Genomic DNA, 18,292 nt, shown 5'->3' on the forward strand with positions numbered 1-18,292 from the left:
GTCAGCATCCAGCAATGCTGCTCCTTCACTCTGGCAGAGGTAGTTCATTCCAGAAATAGTTTGTTACAGGTTGAGTTGTGTTCCCCCAAACTCATATGCTGTAGTCCTTGCCCACAGAACCTCAGAATATGACCCTATTTGGAGATGGGGTCTTTATAGAGGTATTCAGGTTAACATGAGGGTGGGCTTTTTAATTCAATATGACTGATGTGCTTATAAGAAGAGGAAATTTGGACACAAAAATATACATAAAGGGAAAACATTGTGAAGAGACACAGAAGACCATCTATAAGCCAAGGACAGAGGCCTTGAACAGACCCTTCCTTCACAGAGCTTTCAGAAGGAGCCCCAGTCAACACCTTGATTTTGGACTTTTATCCTCCAGAATGTGAGACAATACATTTCTGTTAAGTTACCCAGTTTGTGGTGCTTTGCTATGGCAAGCCTAGCAAGTAGCATACAGTTCAGTCCCGTTTGAAGCTTTGCTAACTTGCAAAGCCAACATGGTGTCCCTGAAGAAATACCAGCACTGCTGGCTGGCCCTGCTTCCTCCGAAGTCTGGGTCCCGGTCCACTGGGACTCACCTCCAAACCCCTAGTCATCTAGTGTTGGTCGCTCAAGTCATGTCCGACTCTTTGTGACCCCATGGACTATAGCCCACCAGGCTCCTCTGTCCTAGGAATTCTCCAGGCAAGAATACTGAAGTGGGTTGCCAGTTCCTCCTCCGGGGGATCTTCCTAAATTTGAATAATTCCAACCTCTTCCCTTGGTTCTCCCAGCCTAGGAACTGCTTTCTGCCATTGCTTCCTCTCTGAGAGTTTAATAATCTCTTTTTGCCTTTAGTTACAATTCTTTATTATCTAGTTAAACATTCCCTGTATTAAATTCTTTCTGTTAAAATGACAAGAGCTTTGTGGGCATGACCCTGGCTGCCTAGCTAGGGAGGTGGGGCTGCTGCCCCAGTGGGTCTGGAAGGCGGTGCATCAAACCAAAGAGTGTTATTCTCGAGACTTATGATCTAATAGAATTTGCCTTGTTGGGTTGTGATTTCTGGGGGTATGTATCAGCCTTCCTTCTTTCTTATTTCTCCTTTTTGGAATGGAAAAGTCTGTCTCACCATTGTATTTGGAAGCACTTAACTTGCCTGGTTTTACAGGTTCACAGCTGGAGAGCTGTTTTGCCTCAGGACGAGTCCTACCTCTAGTCTTACATCTGATTTCGATATTTAGAGTTTGGACTTTAGACTTTAAAATTGATGCTAGAATGAGTTAAGACCTTGGGAGCTGTTGGGGTGGAAAGAATGTATTCTTCATGCAATAACGACATGGATTTGTGGGGGGTGGTGGGCAGGGGTGGAACACTATGGACAGAATTGCATCCCCACAAAATTCATATGTTGAAACCTCTAATCCCCAATGAGACTCTTACAGAGAGTATGACAGAAAGATCCTTCCTAGCATAACCCTGTATTAGGTACCTCTAATAGAGTACCTCCGACTGTACTAGGTACCTCTCCTCCAGTGCCAGAGACAAGAATCATGGAACTCATTAATACAATTGCAGAGTCGGACATGGCTGAGCAACTGAGCACTCAGCACTCAGAGACAAAGATGGCAACTTCTGAAGCAAGCGGAGCGGTGGACTTTGTTTTCTCATTTGAATATACATTGACTTAAGCCCATTTGCTGAGAGTTTAGTTGCTAAGGAAAAGCACTAAATAGAGGAACAGAATAAAATGTTGAAGATATATAAAGATTGGATCTAAAAGGCTTCATGTAATTTCGAATGTCTGATTTTCTCGCAGTAACCTGCATGTTTCGCACACTCCTTAGAGATTTTCTGTTCTCATGTTGGTCTCCTTAAACTAGGAGCTCCTTGAGGTAGAGTTGGGGGATATTTAGTCCTTTCTGTATCCCCTAGTGTCCATTACTGTGGCTGGCTCATACTTGGCATTTAATAATATTGATTGAACTTGAACTTAATTCTGGAAAAGGGCCAATTTCAACTCCCCATCCTCAGTGTCATCTTGGATCTGTCAATGACCCAGGACAGAGCCTTCAGGGAAAGGGGCAGCCTAAATGTGCAGAGAAATGTACTTTGTGGACTTCAGACAAAGAAACGACTTTCCGTTAAGGTGGATTATTTTGAGAGCGCTAGACATAATTTACATATCAGTCAGTCAGGCAGTGGCCAAATGGTTCTCATGTCTGGAGGGAATTTATGTCTCTGCTCTTCTATGCTTAGGGTTTGAAACTTTCCTTATTTAATAATAGTTGTTACTTATTTAACACTAACGTATGTCAGGTTCAGTGCTAAGGATGTTACAAAATTATCTCTCATTTGATAGCCACAACAATGTTACAAGATAGGTAACCCATTTTATAGGTGAAGCTGAGGCTCTGCAAAGTTAAGCAAATTGTCACTGCCACACTGAGAAATGCAATAACTGGAATTAAAATTCAGGTCTTTCTGACTTCGGTTTGGTCCTTTCCAGTGGTCTTCTGTTCTCCTGTTCAAGCAGAACCCCTAAACAATTAGGATGGGGGTCTACGGGACCCCTAAGCTCCTTGGGTAGATCTCCTGACGCTCTCCACACTAGGATCCTTTCTCCAGGTTATAAGCCCTCAAATTCTGTTATTCCTCTGAGAAAGTGATGGCTAAGTTCTCCAGTCCCCAATTTAAGTTAGTATACACCTTTCCACATCTCATACTGAAGGAGGCTATTTGCAGGGGCAGCGTGAGATTCAGAAGTGAGCAAGGACTTTCACTTTTCTGTACTGTTCCCCTCAATATCTCCTGTCGTATTTGTACCTCGAAGGGTTAATAAGATGGTTATGTTATGGATAAACTATTGGTTATACAATAGTACCTTTCAATAATATTTTATCTTCTCACATCCACATCTTATTATATCCACAATCCTGAGCAGCAGTGTTGTTAACCCAGACTGGAGATCATCTAAAGGGCCTTCCTGAATGCCTTTGGTTTGTATTAAAATGTTTCTATGTATTTTTTAAGAATCACAAAAGATCAGAGCTACTCAATCATATTTATGGCATTAGGTTTCCAGTATGTCAGGTTTAAAAGAATTTAGGCTAATCTGAGAATCTCTGGATAATGTGGATGATGTATCCATGGACTACATGAAAGCTTCCCTTGAAATGGAGATATAGAGAGTGGACTTCATTAACTCAGTGTTTTCCATCTCTCATCTAAAGATGTATTGAAATTCTGTAGCGTGAAATGTCACACAGACTTGGTCACATTTTTCCACGCCAGATGAAGTGTTTTAAGCATGAAAAGGCCACCTGGATGTTTCAAAATGAGATTGATTGGAAGTCCCCGTCCCCCAACTCCCCCACCCCACCCTGTTTTGTGGAGTTATCCTCAGCCGTTCAGGTTCACACTTTTTAATTCTAACGGTCCATCCAGAGGTCACCTTCTCTGCTGGATTTATTTACTCAGTTGGGAGATTGTTGTAAGATTGAGTCCTTGGGGAAGTTCTGGCAGTAGCATCCCCACCCTGAACTAACAGTGTCAGCATCTTAACTCGGGCATAAGGAAAGCAGTGTTCTTACAAGGAAAGTTATGTTCTTACCACTCTGATGCTTCAGAGTGATTCTGAGCCTGTTCTTGGCTGCACCTTTCAAACCTCATTCTCCATCTAAGCTGGAGATTGTGTGCTCCCTATATTCTCCTCCAAACATTTTGAATTTAAAACATAAAAAAATAGTATAATGAGCTCCCACACACTCTTTGCTTTATACGAAACATTTTATTTTGTTGAACCATTTGAAACTAAGTGGCAGGTATTATGATGCTTCACCTGCAAAAGAGCATTATCTCCTGGGAACAAACATTCTCCTACATAACCACAATGTCCTGATCACATGTAAGAAATTTAACCTTGCTGTAATGTCACTGAGCACAGCTCACATTCAAATTTTCCTTACAGTGTCCTTTATAGCTATTTTGGGAGGGGAGACAATGTAATCAAATCTTTAATATCACTTTTGTGCTAGATGAATTTACATGTAAATTGAAAATGTCTTAGTTGTTTTAAATATCTCAACTCAAGGGACTCAGCTTTGATTAATTTTGTATTTCGAACCCAAGTGCATATTCAGGACTGTTTCATCTAAGAAGATTTTGAAACATGACATTTGATGTTAATACTTTCAGAACTCTGGAATACCCTGGGCCCAATATCCCCAATATGTTAAAACTAGAAAGAAAACTTCTTTCTTTTGGTTGTTGTTGCTGTTTCTAACCACGTTAACCATTTGAGAATGCAGAGTTCAATAATTTATTCACATAGTTGTGCAACACATCAGCAGCACTCTTTTTTTTTTTCTTTTTCTAAAAAAAAGATATGTATTTATTTGGCTGTGCCAGGTCTTAGTTGTAGCATGCAGGATCTAGTTCCCTGACCAGGGATTGAACCTGCGTCCCCATGCTTTAACAGCATGAAGTCTTAGCCATTGGATCACTAACGAAGTCCCTCTAGCACTCTTTTCATCTTGCAAAACTAAAAACTAAACTCATATCTTCTCCCCCAAACCTGTTCCTTTTCCAGTGTTCCCCATATCAGAGTGTTGGTAACTCCATTCATCCAGCTATTCACACTAGAAACCTAAGCCATTCTTGAAAATTCCCTTTCCTTTACCTTCCATATCCAATCTATCACCAATTCCTATTGATTTTGACTTTCCTGGATGCTTCCCATTCATCAGGTTGTTTCTGTCCCCAACCCTGTCTCCCAGCCCATGCTGCTGCCATCTTATGCCACCTGGATCACTGTGACAGATTTCACACTGGTCTCCTTTTCTTCCTGCTCATCCATACTTGCTCCTAGTAATTTGTTATCCATACAAGAGACAACTATTTCCAAAGGGCAAGTGTCCCTTCTTACTGGACTCTGCCCATGCTGTAGCCTCTGGCTGGACAACCCTTCATGCAGGTACTGCATATTTATCCATCACAACTTAGTTATCAGAGAAGCCCTTGCTAACTTCTCTGACGAGATCACATTGCCCATGATAAAGTTTTCCGCCAAGTGCATTTCCCTCAAACACTTAGAATGATTACAGTGCATGTGTTGGTCTTCCTCACTAGAACATAAGCTCTTTGAGGGTAGGAACTGTGTCACTCTTTGCTCACCCTTGTATCCTGAGCACCTAGAACACACTCATGAAACATTTGGTGAATGAATGAATACGTTTCCTTCTGGTCTTTTATCTATTTTCATATGCTCTCATGTTCGCAAAAATAGAAACATCTTGTACCTATGATTTTATAGCTTTTCTCCTGCACTTAGCTATAGGCAAACATTTGGATGCTGTTTTTTATTGACAAATCCCACTCTTTGGACATTTTGCTGTTTCCGATTTACTCCTTGACTTTTCATTTGGAAAGTCGACTTTAGGGTTGTGTATAAACAGTAAACCTGAATTAGTACTGGCTACTGTATGGTTTCTGACCTTTTTTCCAAGGCCCACGTCTGCACCTGGCAATACCTCTGGTCTGTGCAGGAAGGGTAGCCCAGTGGTTGGTATGTGGAGTCAGAGAGATGAGCTGCTCAGTACTGCTCTGCTTCTGTCCCATTTAGGCTCATTTGAATACGATGAAAAGAGTCTCAATTAAGTTACTTCAGTAAAAGTGGAATCTAGGCAGAAATCTCTCTAAAATCCAAAGTGGAGCTGCAACTAGAGCTAGAAACTCGATCCAGATTCAGAGCAGCCTTGGGATTTGGGCAAAAGGAGTCCATGGCTCTCCACCCAGTCTCTGGGTGACCTGTCTCAGCCGCCCTCTCTGTATCAGCTCTGATCCCCACTTTAGCTTTCGAAGCTCCCCTGCTTACTTACAGTGTTTGCTTTACAGAAGTTTGGTTTCCAAACGGCTTTAATTTGGCATGGTTCTGACTCAATCTATGGCATCTCTTGATACATCTTTTTGCCTCTTATTTTGGTTCTCACGGAAAACTCTGTGTTTCTTTTTTCAAATTAGAGAGTCTCTAGTTGTCCCATCTGATCTTTTTGAGCCAGCTCCATGTGTCCTTGAACTAATGTCTACATGCACGTGGCTGTCTTTGGATGGGGGCATCCACTTCTAGTTAATAACAAACCCAAAAATGACTTACTGGGCAATAGAAGAGGTGAACTGGAAACTTTCCATTAGAATAGGGCATGGGCAAATCAGATGCTGTAACTGACTTACTTGGTACAGCCTGTGTGACCTGGAACAAAACACCCAACTTCAATTTTTTTTTTCCTTCCTACTGGGGTATGGAGAAGGGAATGTTCACCAACTCCAGTATCCTCGCCTGGAGAATTCCATGGGTAGAAGAGCCTGGTGGGCTACAGTCCATGGAGTACAAAGAGTCGGACACTACCGAGTGACTAACACTTTGACACTTATAGCTGATTAAAAATGTTGATAGTTTCAGGTGAATCCAACTTCAGTTTAAAGCCTTGGTTTCCTCAACTGTAAAAAGAGGAAAACAACCTATTTTATTAAATTCTCAGGATATAGGAAAATAAGGTAAGATAAAGCACACAGGATACTTAACCGAAGTACATGACAAAAAAAAAAAGAACATGACAATGTTTCTCTTCATAGTAATAATGTCATTTATAATAAATTAATGTTTATAATGAATATATTAATATATTATGTATTTTAACACATTCTTTGAAAAAATTGCATTTTTATATTATAAATATAATAGAGACTTCCCTGGTAGTCCATAGGTTAAGAATCTGACTTGCACTGCAGGGGACATGGGTTCAATCCTGGTCAGGGCGTGAAGAGACCACATGCCACAGAGCAACTAAGCCTGTGTGTGTGCCACAACTACTGTGGTGCTACAAAGAGAATTCATGCACTGAAATGAAAAATTTCAGGTGACGCAGATGAATAAATAAATATTAAAAAGTATAATACATATAATATGTTTTTATATACATTTGGAATAATGTATTTTTCAAATCACCTTTTTAATCTGGCTTACTTCTGGGAAGAATTTCCCAGGCTGCCAAATACCTCTGTAAATTGTGACTCTCGGGAGAATAATGTTTCTGACACACAGGGTGGAGTGATGGGAATGTTTATTTCCCCAGGGGAGATGGTGGTCTATGGGCCCCTCTGCACTGACTATATGGAAATGATCCAGGATAACAGGGGGATAATAAACAGCCCATGGATACTAACAAAGACCATTGTACTGAAGGAGTTTTTTGGTCTGGAGCCAGAAGCCAGATTTAGAATAAAATGCACATACTTTCTTTTCTACAGAAATGCTTGAATAATAATAGCTAATGCTTACTGTATGCCAGGCATTGTGTGAAAGGCTTCACATATTAACTCATTTCCCCCTCTTCACAACACATCAAGGTGGATACTGTTATTAGCTACAATTTACATATAAAGAAACTGAGACTTTGATCTGTGGGTTTTTTTAGATCCTTTCCATAAACTATAACCAACTGACCTTGCTCTGACCTTATACCCGGCTACAGTATTCTGTACTCTGAGCCCGGTTGTTGGTATTGCTGTTCCTCCAGGTCTAATGTCTTGCCTTAATTCTCTGATGTCTTCCAAGGTTAACATTTTTCCATGAATTTCAAACCTGAGGCCTGCCACCAGAGCCCTTAATATCGCCACCCCCCCCTCCCCAGCCAAGAGGTCTTTGGGGCATTCCTGGTGGCTCAGAAGGTAAAGAATCTGCCTGCAATGCAGGAGACCCAGGTTCGATCCCTGGGTTGGGAAGATCCTCTGGAGTAGAAAATGGAAACACACTCTGGTTTTCTTGCCTGGAGAGTTCTATGGACAGAAGAGCCTGGTGGGCTACAGTCCACGGGGTTGCAAAGAGACAGACACAACTGTGCGACTAACACAACACAGAGGTCTTTTATTTTATTTTTTTACACCTATTACACCACAAATTTGTAGGGAATGGGTTCTAGCCGCTCAGGCTCCTCTCCACTGGTTCCTACATAGAATGCTTCTCTAGGGGGAGAAGGCTGGTGCTTCAGTTGAACCCAGGTACTTTTCTCTTGGTTGGCTGTTTTTCTGATTACTTTCCTTCGCACATTTCAGGAAGCTATCTCAGCTCTCAGAGGGCTGAACCTGCTCAATGTTTACATTAATTCTCTTGTCCAGAGACTTGCCTTCAACTTGTTTGTTTCCAGCAGTGCCAACAGCATGCTGGGTAACACTAGACTCTCCCAGTTTCACTCTGGGAACATTTGTGGGGAATTCCTTTTTGAACATGATGTCTACAATATCACCTTTGTGTAGAAGATGCACGTGGATGTGACTGAAGGAACAATTCCATGTTTTCTTAAGATAAAAAAGAGGCAGAAATGTGGTTGAATCTTAAAAAAAGATAAAGATGAATGAAAGAAGGCATACCAAAATGTACATAACTATAATTATGCTTATATGCATTAAAAATTTTATACACAAAAACTACATTATTTATGGATGCTTATTTAGTTGGTAAATCTATAATAGAAAGTATGAAACTGTCAACATGGTTAATTGTAGGTGGCAGAAAGTGATTAGGACTAGGAAGAAGTACACGGGGTACTCTCCTGGTGATGCATCACATGCTCAGGTTATACTTACATTTGTCTTTACAATAATTTATTAAATTGTTTGTTCATGTCTAATCACTGGCTATATATTAATGTTACAGATTTTTTTCTTAAAGTTTAAAAAACAAGATTTGACCTTGATACAATGCTCCATAAACAAAGAATTGAGTTACATTTTAAATTTTGTTGTATTTGAAGTGGTTGGGTGGAAATTGAATATGGCCAATGTTGTTTATAATCTGAGAGGTTGTAGAGGACAAAATGCCATGAAAAGCATTGGGTCATGTGCTGTCCTCAGCTCTCCTAGAGGAGGTGTTTAGAGTCATAGAGGTGAAGTTCTGAACTCTTCCTGGCCAAGGCCTGCAGGAGGAGTTTGGCTTGTGTGTGTCTTTGTGGCAGGCACAGGGAACTAGTTGTATACACAGCCCATCTTCTGTGTATACAAAGCCTGTACACAGGCTGTAACTTTGTTCAGCTAGCACATGGCTATTTCTTGATCTTGGGGAGATGGACTAGTCCCAGTGGATGAATTGTGTTTGATGCAAACCAATCATAGTATTCAATTTATATTTCCTGGTGTTTGGTCTGAGGTGGCCAAGTGGCCTGGAAAAGTATCATGGGGATTTCAGGAAATACTTCTCTCTCTAATAAAAAGATAGAGATGGAGGAGAAGAGACCTGTGCTTTTTTGTCCTGATTTTGGACGAGAGTTCTGTGAAAACATGGTGTCTTGTACTGCGACAGCTATTGTGTGACCATGTCAGTATACCTTTATCATTCCAAGGGAGATAGAGTGAGAAGAGATGGGAAAATCTTCTAACCTTGATGACATCACTGAACTTCTGGATCAACCTGGAACACCACACTTCTAGCTTCTTATAATGTGAGACTCTTATTGTTTAAACCACTTTAGATGGGATATTCTATCTTTGAAGCCAAAAGCATCTTTTTTTTTTTAGCCCTTGGCACAGCCTGTGAGATCTTAGTTCCCTGACCAAGGATTGAACCCGTGCCACCTGCAATGGAAGCATGGAATCCTAACCACTCATCTGCCAGGGAATTCCCAGAAGCCCAAAGCACCTTGATTAACAGAGCTCTGGATGAAGAACTAGTTTGGGGGGAATATCAAAGGCCCCAATTTTAGGAGTAAGTATCCATGGAAGAAAAGAAGAGCTGAGGCAGAACTGAGACTCCAGGAGAGAGAGTCACCATTGACCAGAAAAGAGAAAGGACTGGACTCTTGCAGATCATTGCTGCCCACTGCCACAAGAGGAATGAGTGCAGGTGCAGACAGCAGAAGCCGCTTTGGTGAGGTGCCGAGCACTAGGGTAGCTGCAGTAGGCAAGCGCAGCAGTTCTTTCCCTGGGATACAAGAAGCCAGGGTCAACATGATATTACAGCTCTGATAGCCTGGCTGTGGTGGAGGAAATGGGTGCTTTAGAGTTGAGAACTGGGTCCTGCCACTCACTTGAGCAGAGCTTCACTTTCCTTAGCTGTAAAATTAAGTAAGTCATATTAGCACCATTGGGTTGTTATAAGGATTAAAATATATTACCTCCTATAAATTTCCTAGGATATAGCAAGAGGTTAATAAAAGACAGTTTTTTCTACTTAATGGAGACCTGCAGATGCAATGAAAATACTTGACAATCCACTGCTAGACGCATGACCAATAGATGCTGAGTGAGGTCAGGCCAACTTGAGACTTCCTAGGGCAATCTGGTGTTGACCTACCTGGATTGGTCTTCCAAGAGAGAAGACCCTGGAGATGGAGCTTCTAGAGGCCATTTCTTCTCTGTCCCCAGAGGCATATCTAAAACAGTAAACAATACGGAGGGGGAAAGGGATCACTAATAATTGCCATGACATTGTTTTCCCCTGAGCAGGGAAGAAGACAAAGACAGATGACACACAGTGTTGACAGAAATAAGAATGTCTGAGCTATGTAGGGCTTTCCAAGGCTACTGAGGAACTGAGTGGGGGGCTCATCATGGGGTCCTGGACTTCTGGATGGAAGGAGGAAGAGGATTTAGAATGTCCCATGTCCATTCCGTCATTGACACCTTGGGATATAGAAGCACCGGAAGTACAAATGTAATGACCAGAACCAGAGGCTTCCTGATCACGGATATGATGGGGGAGGTAGACCAAAATAGCCACACGGCACTAATAAAAGACTCCGAGAAGCCACTCCTTTTCTATGGAGCCCCTTCCTACACACCCTTCTAAGTAATTTCTAACCTTGTGATGATTTCAGAAAGAAGAAGAATAGAAGTTACTGGCGTTTGTAGTAACAGGATGAGAAAGTGCGAGACTTCCTGTTATGTGTGTGTGACAGCTGGTGATAAGTGGAGGGCCCTGCACAGGAAATCCGCCCAGCTTCTGCAATGTGACCTGCCTGAAACTTGGGCGCTCCTTCAGTCTGAGTGTTGATGGCAGGACAAAGGGGCACCTGGACCATGGACGACGTGGTAGAGAAGAGTTTGGAAGGGCCCTTGGCATCTTCTACAGATGAGCCCCCCGAGAAAAGGGGAGACCTGGTAGAAATCTTAAATGGGGATAAGGTAAAATTTGACGACACAGGACTCTCCTTAATTCTGCAGAACGGCCTGGAGACCCTGCGAGTGGAAAACGCTCTGACCGACGTCATCTTGTGTGTGGACATCCAGGAATTCTCCTGCCACCGCGTGGTGCTTGCCGCAGCCAGCAACTATTTCAGGTCAGCAGCCTAGGACTAGAGTCAAATTGGGTGCAGGTCATAAGGGAAATCTGAACTGATGTGACAGTCCGATCGAACTGGTTGGCTGTTGTATTGACGGTTTGTCTATTTGTTTAGGTTTGTGTGTCTATTCAAGATATGTACAAAAAAGGAAGCTATTAAACCTTAGAGTTTAGAATTTAAGTCCTACTAAAAGAGAGCTTGCATCATTTCAAAGCAATGTTTATACCTTATGGTGAGCCTTAATGTGTATATGTCTTAGTCCAGAGGGTGGAAAATTACTGAAGTTATGGAACTTTTCCCCCCAGCACCTGATTACTGTGTTGGAAACATAATGCTGTCTTTGTTCACCAACAGACATGGAGAAAATGATGTGGCCACTCTTAAAGTTAGCCAATGACTTGCTGAAAAGCAGGGGCTTCTGTTCTTGTGTGGGGAGTGGGGTGGGAAGGGAAAGCAGTTACAAAGGTACTTCAGAAGTTAGAGACCCCTAGTTATAACAAACTTAGAGATCAGGGTTCCAACCCACTCTGCCCCTTCCTGAGCCCGGACTTTAGGCAAGTCATTTAATGCTCTGAGTTTCGTTTTGTCATCTGTAAGATGGGAACACTGATGCTTACCTCTCAGGATTATTGTCATAATTAAATCTGAGAGGGAAGAGTTTCACACAGTGCCTAGAATTTAGTAAATGCTTGATAAATCTCTGTTGAAATCTTCACCTCATTCTATTTCAGCTAAGAACCATGTAGTGAGCAAATTCTTGGGGGAAGGAATGTGGGAGAATCAGGAACCCTGTGAATTTGGCTTGATCCAGAGTTTTCCAGATCAATGTAGACATGGTGGGAACCAGTCCCCAAGGGAAATGCAGATGCAAAAGTTATTTGGGGAACTTGAAGAAGAAATAAAAATTGTAATTATTCTTATCAAGATTCTTCTTAACTCTTGGTTCTGGCTGAGGAAATTAAAAGCTATTTACTTATGTAAATATCATGGAAGGTATTTTATTTTATTTTATTTTTTGAGATGTTTAGGGGAAAATCTTTGGAATTCAAAGAGCAAGGTCTATATGCTGTTGTGAGACTGATCAGTTCCTGTATATAGAACAGGCAAGGTTTGTAGGAAGTAGGGTCTCTATGTGCCAAGCAGACAGTTATCTGATTTTATTTTTGCAACAGCATGATGAAAGTGCCTGATATGCCCTTTTACAGATGAGGAAATGGAAACCCAACATGACATATCTAGTCATTGCTGGAGCACAGATTGGGCACATTCTAGAAATTTTTGTTTTTATTGCAATACAAACTACCCCTAAATTGGAGGCTTTATTCCACAAGAAGCATGTACCATAAGGCTGGGTTGACACATATAAACACATTACTTACTCCACCAGTATAGATCATATGCTTTCACACTGATCACAACCCCTTTCAGAAATGAATGAAAGTCAATTTAGCCTATATATGTGCTGAGCACTTACTTTCAGTTTATTCTTTTTGCTTTGAGTCACTAGAAAACTGCTATCGTAAAGCATGTACCTGATTACCAGTTTCATTAGCTGCTTGACCTGGCTACGAAACAGGACTGCCAGCCATATGCTTTTGCGTACAACACTGGTTTCTCTAGTCCTGGCGTTTCTCAGTCCAAATAGAAGGTGTTTGGGTTCAGGTCCTTCCAAGCCTGATGATCTAGAATACTTAGGGAGAGTGTGTGCAGGAGAGTGTGTGCCAGCCCCAGAGACAGCCACAGGGCAAAGAAAAGCTGGAGGCAGCCACGTGGTGAATGTGTCTGCCGGTGGATGACAAGTCTCTTCCCAAACTGCCTGATCATGAAGGGGAATTCCTTCCATTCTTTTTTTTTTTTATTCTTATCTTGGTATTTCCAGGGTGACTGTCCCCCTATAATGAATGCAATCCTGGAGACAGGATTCTTTTTTTCCGGTGCTATTATTTAAAATAGCTTATGTTGTTGACCACTTATTGTAGGTAAAGCCCTGTGCCACTTGTGTTACATACACTGTCCCATTTAGTCCTCATGACAGCCCCCCTGATGTGGGGAATTTTCTCCCCAATTCTTGATGAGGAACGAAAGCTTGGAGTCTCTCAGTTAACACAGTGCCCAAGTGGGGTTGGGACCCAAGACTGACATCAAGTCTTACATTCCCTCGCCACCTGGCTTGTTTCTAAGATTTTGAAACGGCCTGGGAGCCAAGTTCCTCTTATGGTCAGGCTTCAAAAGGGCAGAGAGTCTGCCCTATCTGAGAGGCTTCAGACACAGCCCCCTATGCTCTGGAGGGCCTGAAGCTGGTTGTAAAGTTATGTAGGTTTTTTTTTTTTTCTTATGCATTGGCAATATAAATATTTTCCACTCAGTGATGGAACCATCGTTTATTTAACCAATCCTCTATCGACAGACATTTGGATTGTTTCTAATTGTTTGCTATTATAAACAATGTTATAATGAATACTCTTTTATGTCCTTTCATATGCATGCAGGAATGTCTGGGGGAGCATTTCTAGATGAGAGTTTGCTGAGTCAAAGAGAAATGCAGCTGCAGTTTAGTGGCCATTGCCAAATTCTTCTTAATAGGGGCTCAATAATTTTGAGCTCCCTATAGCCTTCCCAAAACAGGATAGCATCTAACTTTGGGGTTTTTCCCAATCTGATAGATGAGAAGTAGTATCTCAAGGTAGTTTTAATTTGCATGTCTCAATTTTGGTAAGGTCAAATATCTTTTTTTGGGGTATGGGTTTTTGAAAGTTTTTTCAATTAATTTGTTAATTTTTTGCTGTGCTGAGTCTTCACTGCTGCATGGGCTTTTCTCTAGGGGAGAGTGGGGACTATCCTATGGTTGTGGTGTGCAGACTTCTTATTGTGGCGGCTTCTCTTGTTGAGGAGCACGAGCTCTTGGGTGCATGGGCTTCAGTAATTGCGGTCCTGGGCTCTAGAGTGCAGGCTCAACAGTTGCGGTGCACAGGCTTAATTGCTCCTTGGTATGTGGGGTCTTCCCGGACCAGGGATGGAACCCTCGTCTTCTGCATTGGCAGGCAGATTCTTTACTACAGAGCCAGCATGGAAGCCCAAATATATTTTCATGTTTAAGGGTCACCTGCGGTTCTTTTGTGCTCAGTTGTGTCCAACACCCTGCAACCCTATGGACTGTAGCATGGCAGGTTCTTCCGTCCATGGGATTTTCTGTGAACCATCATTTCATAGCCTTTCAAATAAAATTTATTTTTATAAAAAATTATTTTAATCAAAATACTACATGCAAATACTTAACAAAACACCAAATAGTATTTAAAAGCTAATAATGAAAACCAAAAATTCCTCTTCACTTCCTCCTCCTGTCAGTCCTGGTCACTAGAGTCCATTTTTGATGTTTAGCTGTTAACTGTTTCTTCTGTTATTATATTTATATTTCTTAAAAATTTTTTATATTTATATTTCTATAAAATATTCTTATATTGCTCTTTCTTCATTTTTCAATGTTAGACATCATTCATTAATTTTTTAGTGTGTCTGATAAGGATTTAGCACTTAAACCCATCTCCCTTACCTATAATCTCTCAGTGTAATACTATCACATTTTCGATACATTTGTATTAAAAGTGTACATTATACCTATGAAAGCATTGTTTTCTGTTGAGCCAAATTGTATGTTACGGTTACATTTTCTTTCTTATAAAACTTTTTTTCTTTCCTGAAGTTAATAACTCACTCTTTTTTTTCCCCATTTGCTTAGTTTTTGGGGTGTTTTTTGCTCACAGCCTCTCCATGGTTATCTTTCATGTGGTCCAATGCATCAGAAGATCTGTCAGTTCTATCCACCCCCAGCATCTTTATCACTCCCATTATCCCAGCTTCTCTGAACCTGCTGCCCAGCTACTGTCTAGCTGCTTATGTAAACACAGTGGCTGTAAATAGGGACTATATTAGTAACTCAGACAATGTAGTTCCCTTTGGGGGCCTATTTAAAAGTCTAGAGTGGAATGAGGAAGCTGGGAAAACACTAGAGTAGAGTTGAGGCTGAGAAGAGGGTGAGGGAGAATAAAGCTTAGAAAAATTTAGGGAAGTACAGGTTTAACACTTATAACAATGTTTTCAAAACTTTTATAAGACTTCCAGTGTCTTTTATAAGATTGCTACTAAGCTGCCATTTGTGTTTGCTTCTGGACAGTTCCCCAAATCAAAGTTGTTAGGAGGGCTTGTGCATCCTGCATACCAGGCCACACTTATGGAATGATCTCCATTTAAACCAGCGGTTCTGTCCATTTGCAGGTGAGCAACTCACTGCAGAATATGGCAAATTCTGATGTTGACCCATGAGGGCAACCGTGTTGTGATTCCCAGGGTTGGCAGAGTACCAGTGATGTAGGGAGGGGTTGTCAGGCTACTCTTAGTCCCACGTGATGAGCCACTCTTCCTATGTGAATATAGAAGCTTCCAGGCTGAGGCTATCAACAGCAAGCTCCTTTGTTGCTGCTGACGCCTAAAATCTCTGCCCGGACTTGGCCCCTGCCTTGTACCTCAGTACTTCAGTCTGTGGGCTGGTTCCCTGAGGCGGTGATAAGGGGACTTTACCCATTAGCTACAAAAATCAAGCCCAAGGCCAGGAATGGGAAGGGTATTGTGAGTACAGTTTATTAATAATTATTCTATATTAGCCAATTACTGGATGGCAGAAAGGGGGTCAAGGGTAAACTGGGCTTACTCTTAAGCTCTGTTTAGATGTAATTCTTTGCATTTTCTCCATAATAATGTAAACTATCTAGAAAGGAGCCAGCAAGTGCAGGTGATAGAATAAACAAAGATGAATTACAGCCGTCTGAGTCTGGATTTAAACTCTGGCTAATGGCGAAAACATCGAGGACTGCTACTGCCACCCTGGGCGCTGCTGGTGAACTCAAATGAACTGATAATTGTACTTCTAGCATTGGGTTGTGAGTTTTACACCTTTAATATTATCCTTTTAGCAGAACCATTATGGTGGTTAATAATTAAGTACTATAGATCTATAGTCTCTCACCTGCAATTTCAAAATCCCCAAAGTCCTAAAAATGGGAAAGTTTTCCATAATTTATTTGATCACCAAATCTAACTGGAACTCCACTCACCTGGTGAAGAGACAGCTTCTGAACTGAGAGGAGGTACTTAGACTCTTTATTTTCCTTAAGACAACTATTCATATATTCACTGCTGAGGTGTGTGCTAATGTGTTGAATTGAGGAGTGTTGGAGGTGCTATGTAGTATTCATGATATGTTAAAAGCCAAACAATTCTGAATGCCAGAGCACATCTGGGTGCAAGATTTTGCGGTAAGGGGTTATGAGATTTTCTGATAAATTTAATTTTCATTTTGGAGGTGGTTCTTCTACCTTTTTCCTATATATTTTATGCTTATTTGTTGTTCAGTCACTCAGTTGTGTCTGACTCTTTGTGACCCTCTGGACTGCAGCATACCAGGTTTCCCTGTACTTCACTGTCTCCCACAGTTTGCTCAAACTTGTGTCCATTGAGTCGATGATGCCATTCAACCATCTCATTCTCCTTTGTCCCTTTCTCCCTCCTGTCCTCAATCTTTTCAGGCATCAGGGTCTTTTCCAATGAATTTATACTTACATTACATACTTATACTTGTAAATATAGTTTCCAAATAATCTGCATCTTGCTTTGCACCTTTTTTTCTTGTTATCTTTAACCTATAGTGCGCCATAGTTTTCATAAATACTATTTATTTATTTATTTAGCTACCATTTTTAACAGATGCATAATATGAAAGTCATTCATTATGAATACAGGTTGCTTTCAAAATTTTGTTTTTATAATGTATGTGGTAATAAACACCTTGTATTAAGTACTTAGGGCTTCCCAGGTGGCTCAGTGGCAAAGAAACCACCTGCCTATACAGGAGACTTAGGATGTGCAAGTTTGATCCCTGAGTTTGGAAGATCCCCTGGAGGAGGAAATGGCAACCCACTCCAGTATTCTTGCCAGAATAATCCCATGGACAGAGGAGTCTGGTGGGCTACAGTCCATGGGGTAACATACACAACTTAGTGACTAAGCATGCATACACATTAAGTACTTTTCACAGTTTGGAAATGTAAAACTAACATTTTTTGAGTATTTATTGCATGCCAGGAACTTTGTTGGATTCTTTTTTATTTGATTTAATCTTCAAAATATTGGCAGTTAAATAACAACAAGTTGATGGCTTTTGTCTCCATTTCACCCTCCAGGGAATTCACTTCGCTAGGAAGAATGGTTTCCATATTGGGACCCAAACTGAAGGTAGACCTCTTCACTGGGCAGAAATATGGCTGTTAGGACATTACCTGTGACAGACCATTAACTCCCTCTCCCTGCCATGCACTAGTGTGGTCCACATAAGCTGAAAATGACAAGAAGATGTAAAAATTATTGCCTTTGTGTGCATACACACACATGCACAGGCAGGATACAGTAGGAATGCTCACCCAATTTGAGTCTTGGGGCTGAGCTGACAGATCCTGGTAGCAGAGACCTAGCATGCCTGAGGGTACTGGCCTGGGTAAAAGGGCTAAGTAAGAAATAAACATGCAGGTCAGGGTGTGCGGTGAAGAGACACTATGCTTTGAAAGCACAGGACTTCAGAACCTATGGGACATCATTGGGGCTGGAATCGGTAAGTGTTGATAGAGTGGAAAGAACACCATCTCAAAGTTCTGTCACTGGCTTTTGAGTCGTTCCCCTGCCACTTCTTGGTTGTGTCAATACTGGAGAAATTGTTTGGCTTCTCTGAGGCTCAGCAAATTATCAACAACACAGTGAGGCTAATGATTTGCATCTTCCTCTTCTGGTGAGTTAGTCTGACATACACATAATAAAATAGATTCATTTATAAATGTATTTCTCTCAACATTTTATTCTTGGCAATAAGTCAGATTTCTTAGTTCCAAGGAATAGAAATAAATTGACTCTTTTGGGAAGGGATTTAT

General features: G+C 41.3%; 1 protein-coding gene across 1 annotated transcript in view; it reads left to right on the forward strand.

The window, feature by feature from the left end:
- Positions 1 to 11,026: 11,026 nt before the first annotated feature.
- KLHL6 (kelch like family member 6) overlaps positions 11,027 to 18,292 on the forward strand; it is a 54,435-nt gene continuing 47,169 nt past the window's right edge. Inside the window, exon 1 of the mRNA XM_070466332.1 lies at positions 11,027 to 11,315. Within this exon, the coding sequence (XP_070322433.1) occupies positions 11,029 to 11,315 (287 nt within the window). The 5' untranslated portion in view covers positions 11,027 to 11,028. The remainder of the gene's footprint in view (positions 11,316 to 18,292) is intronic.

Source organism: Odocoileus virginianus, chromosome 4, assembly GCF_023699985.2.
Source record: "Odocoileus virginianus isolate 20LAN1187 ecotype Illinois chromosome 4, Ovbor_1.2, whole genome shotgun sequence".
Taxonomy (NCBI): Eukaryota; Metazoa; Chordata; class Mammalia; order Artiodactyla; family Cervidae; genus Odocoileus; species Odocoileus virginianus.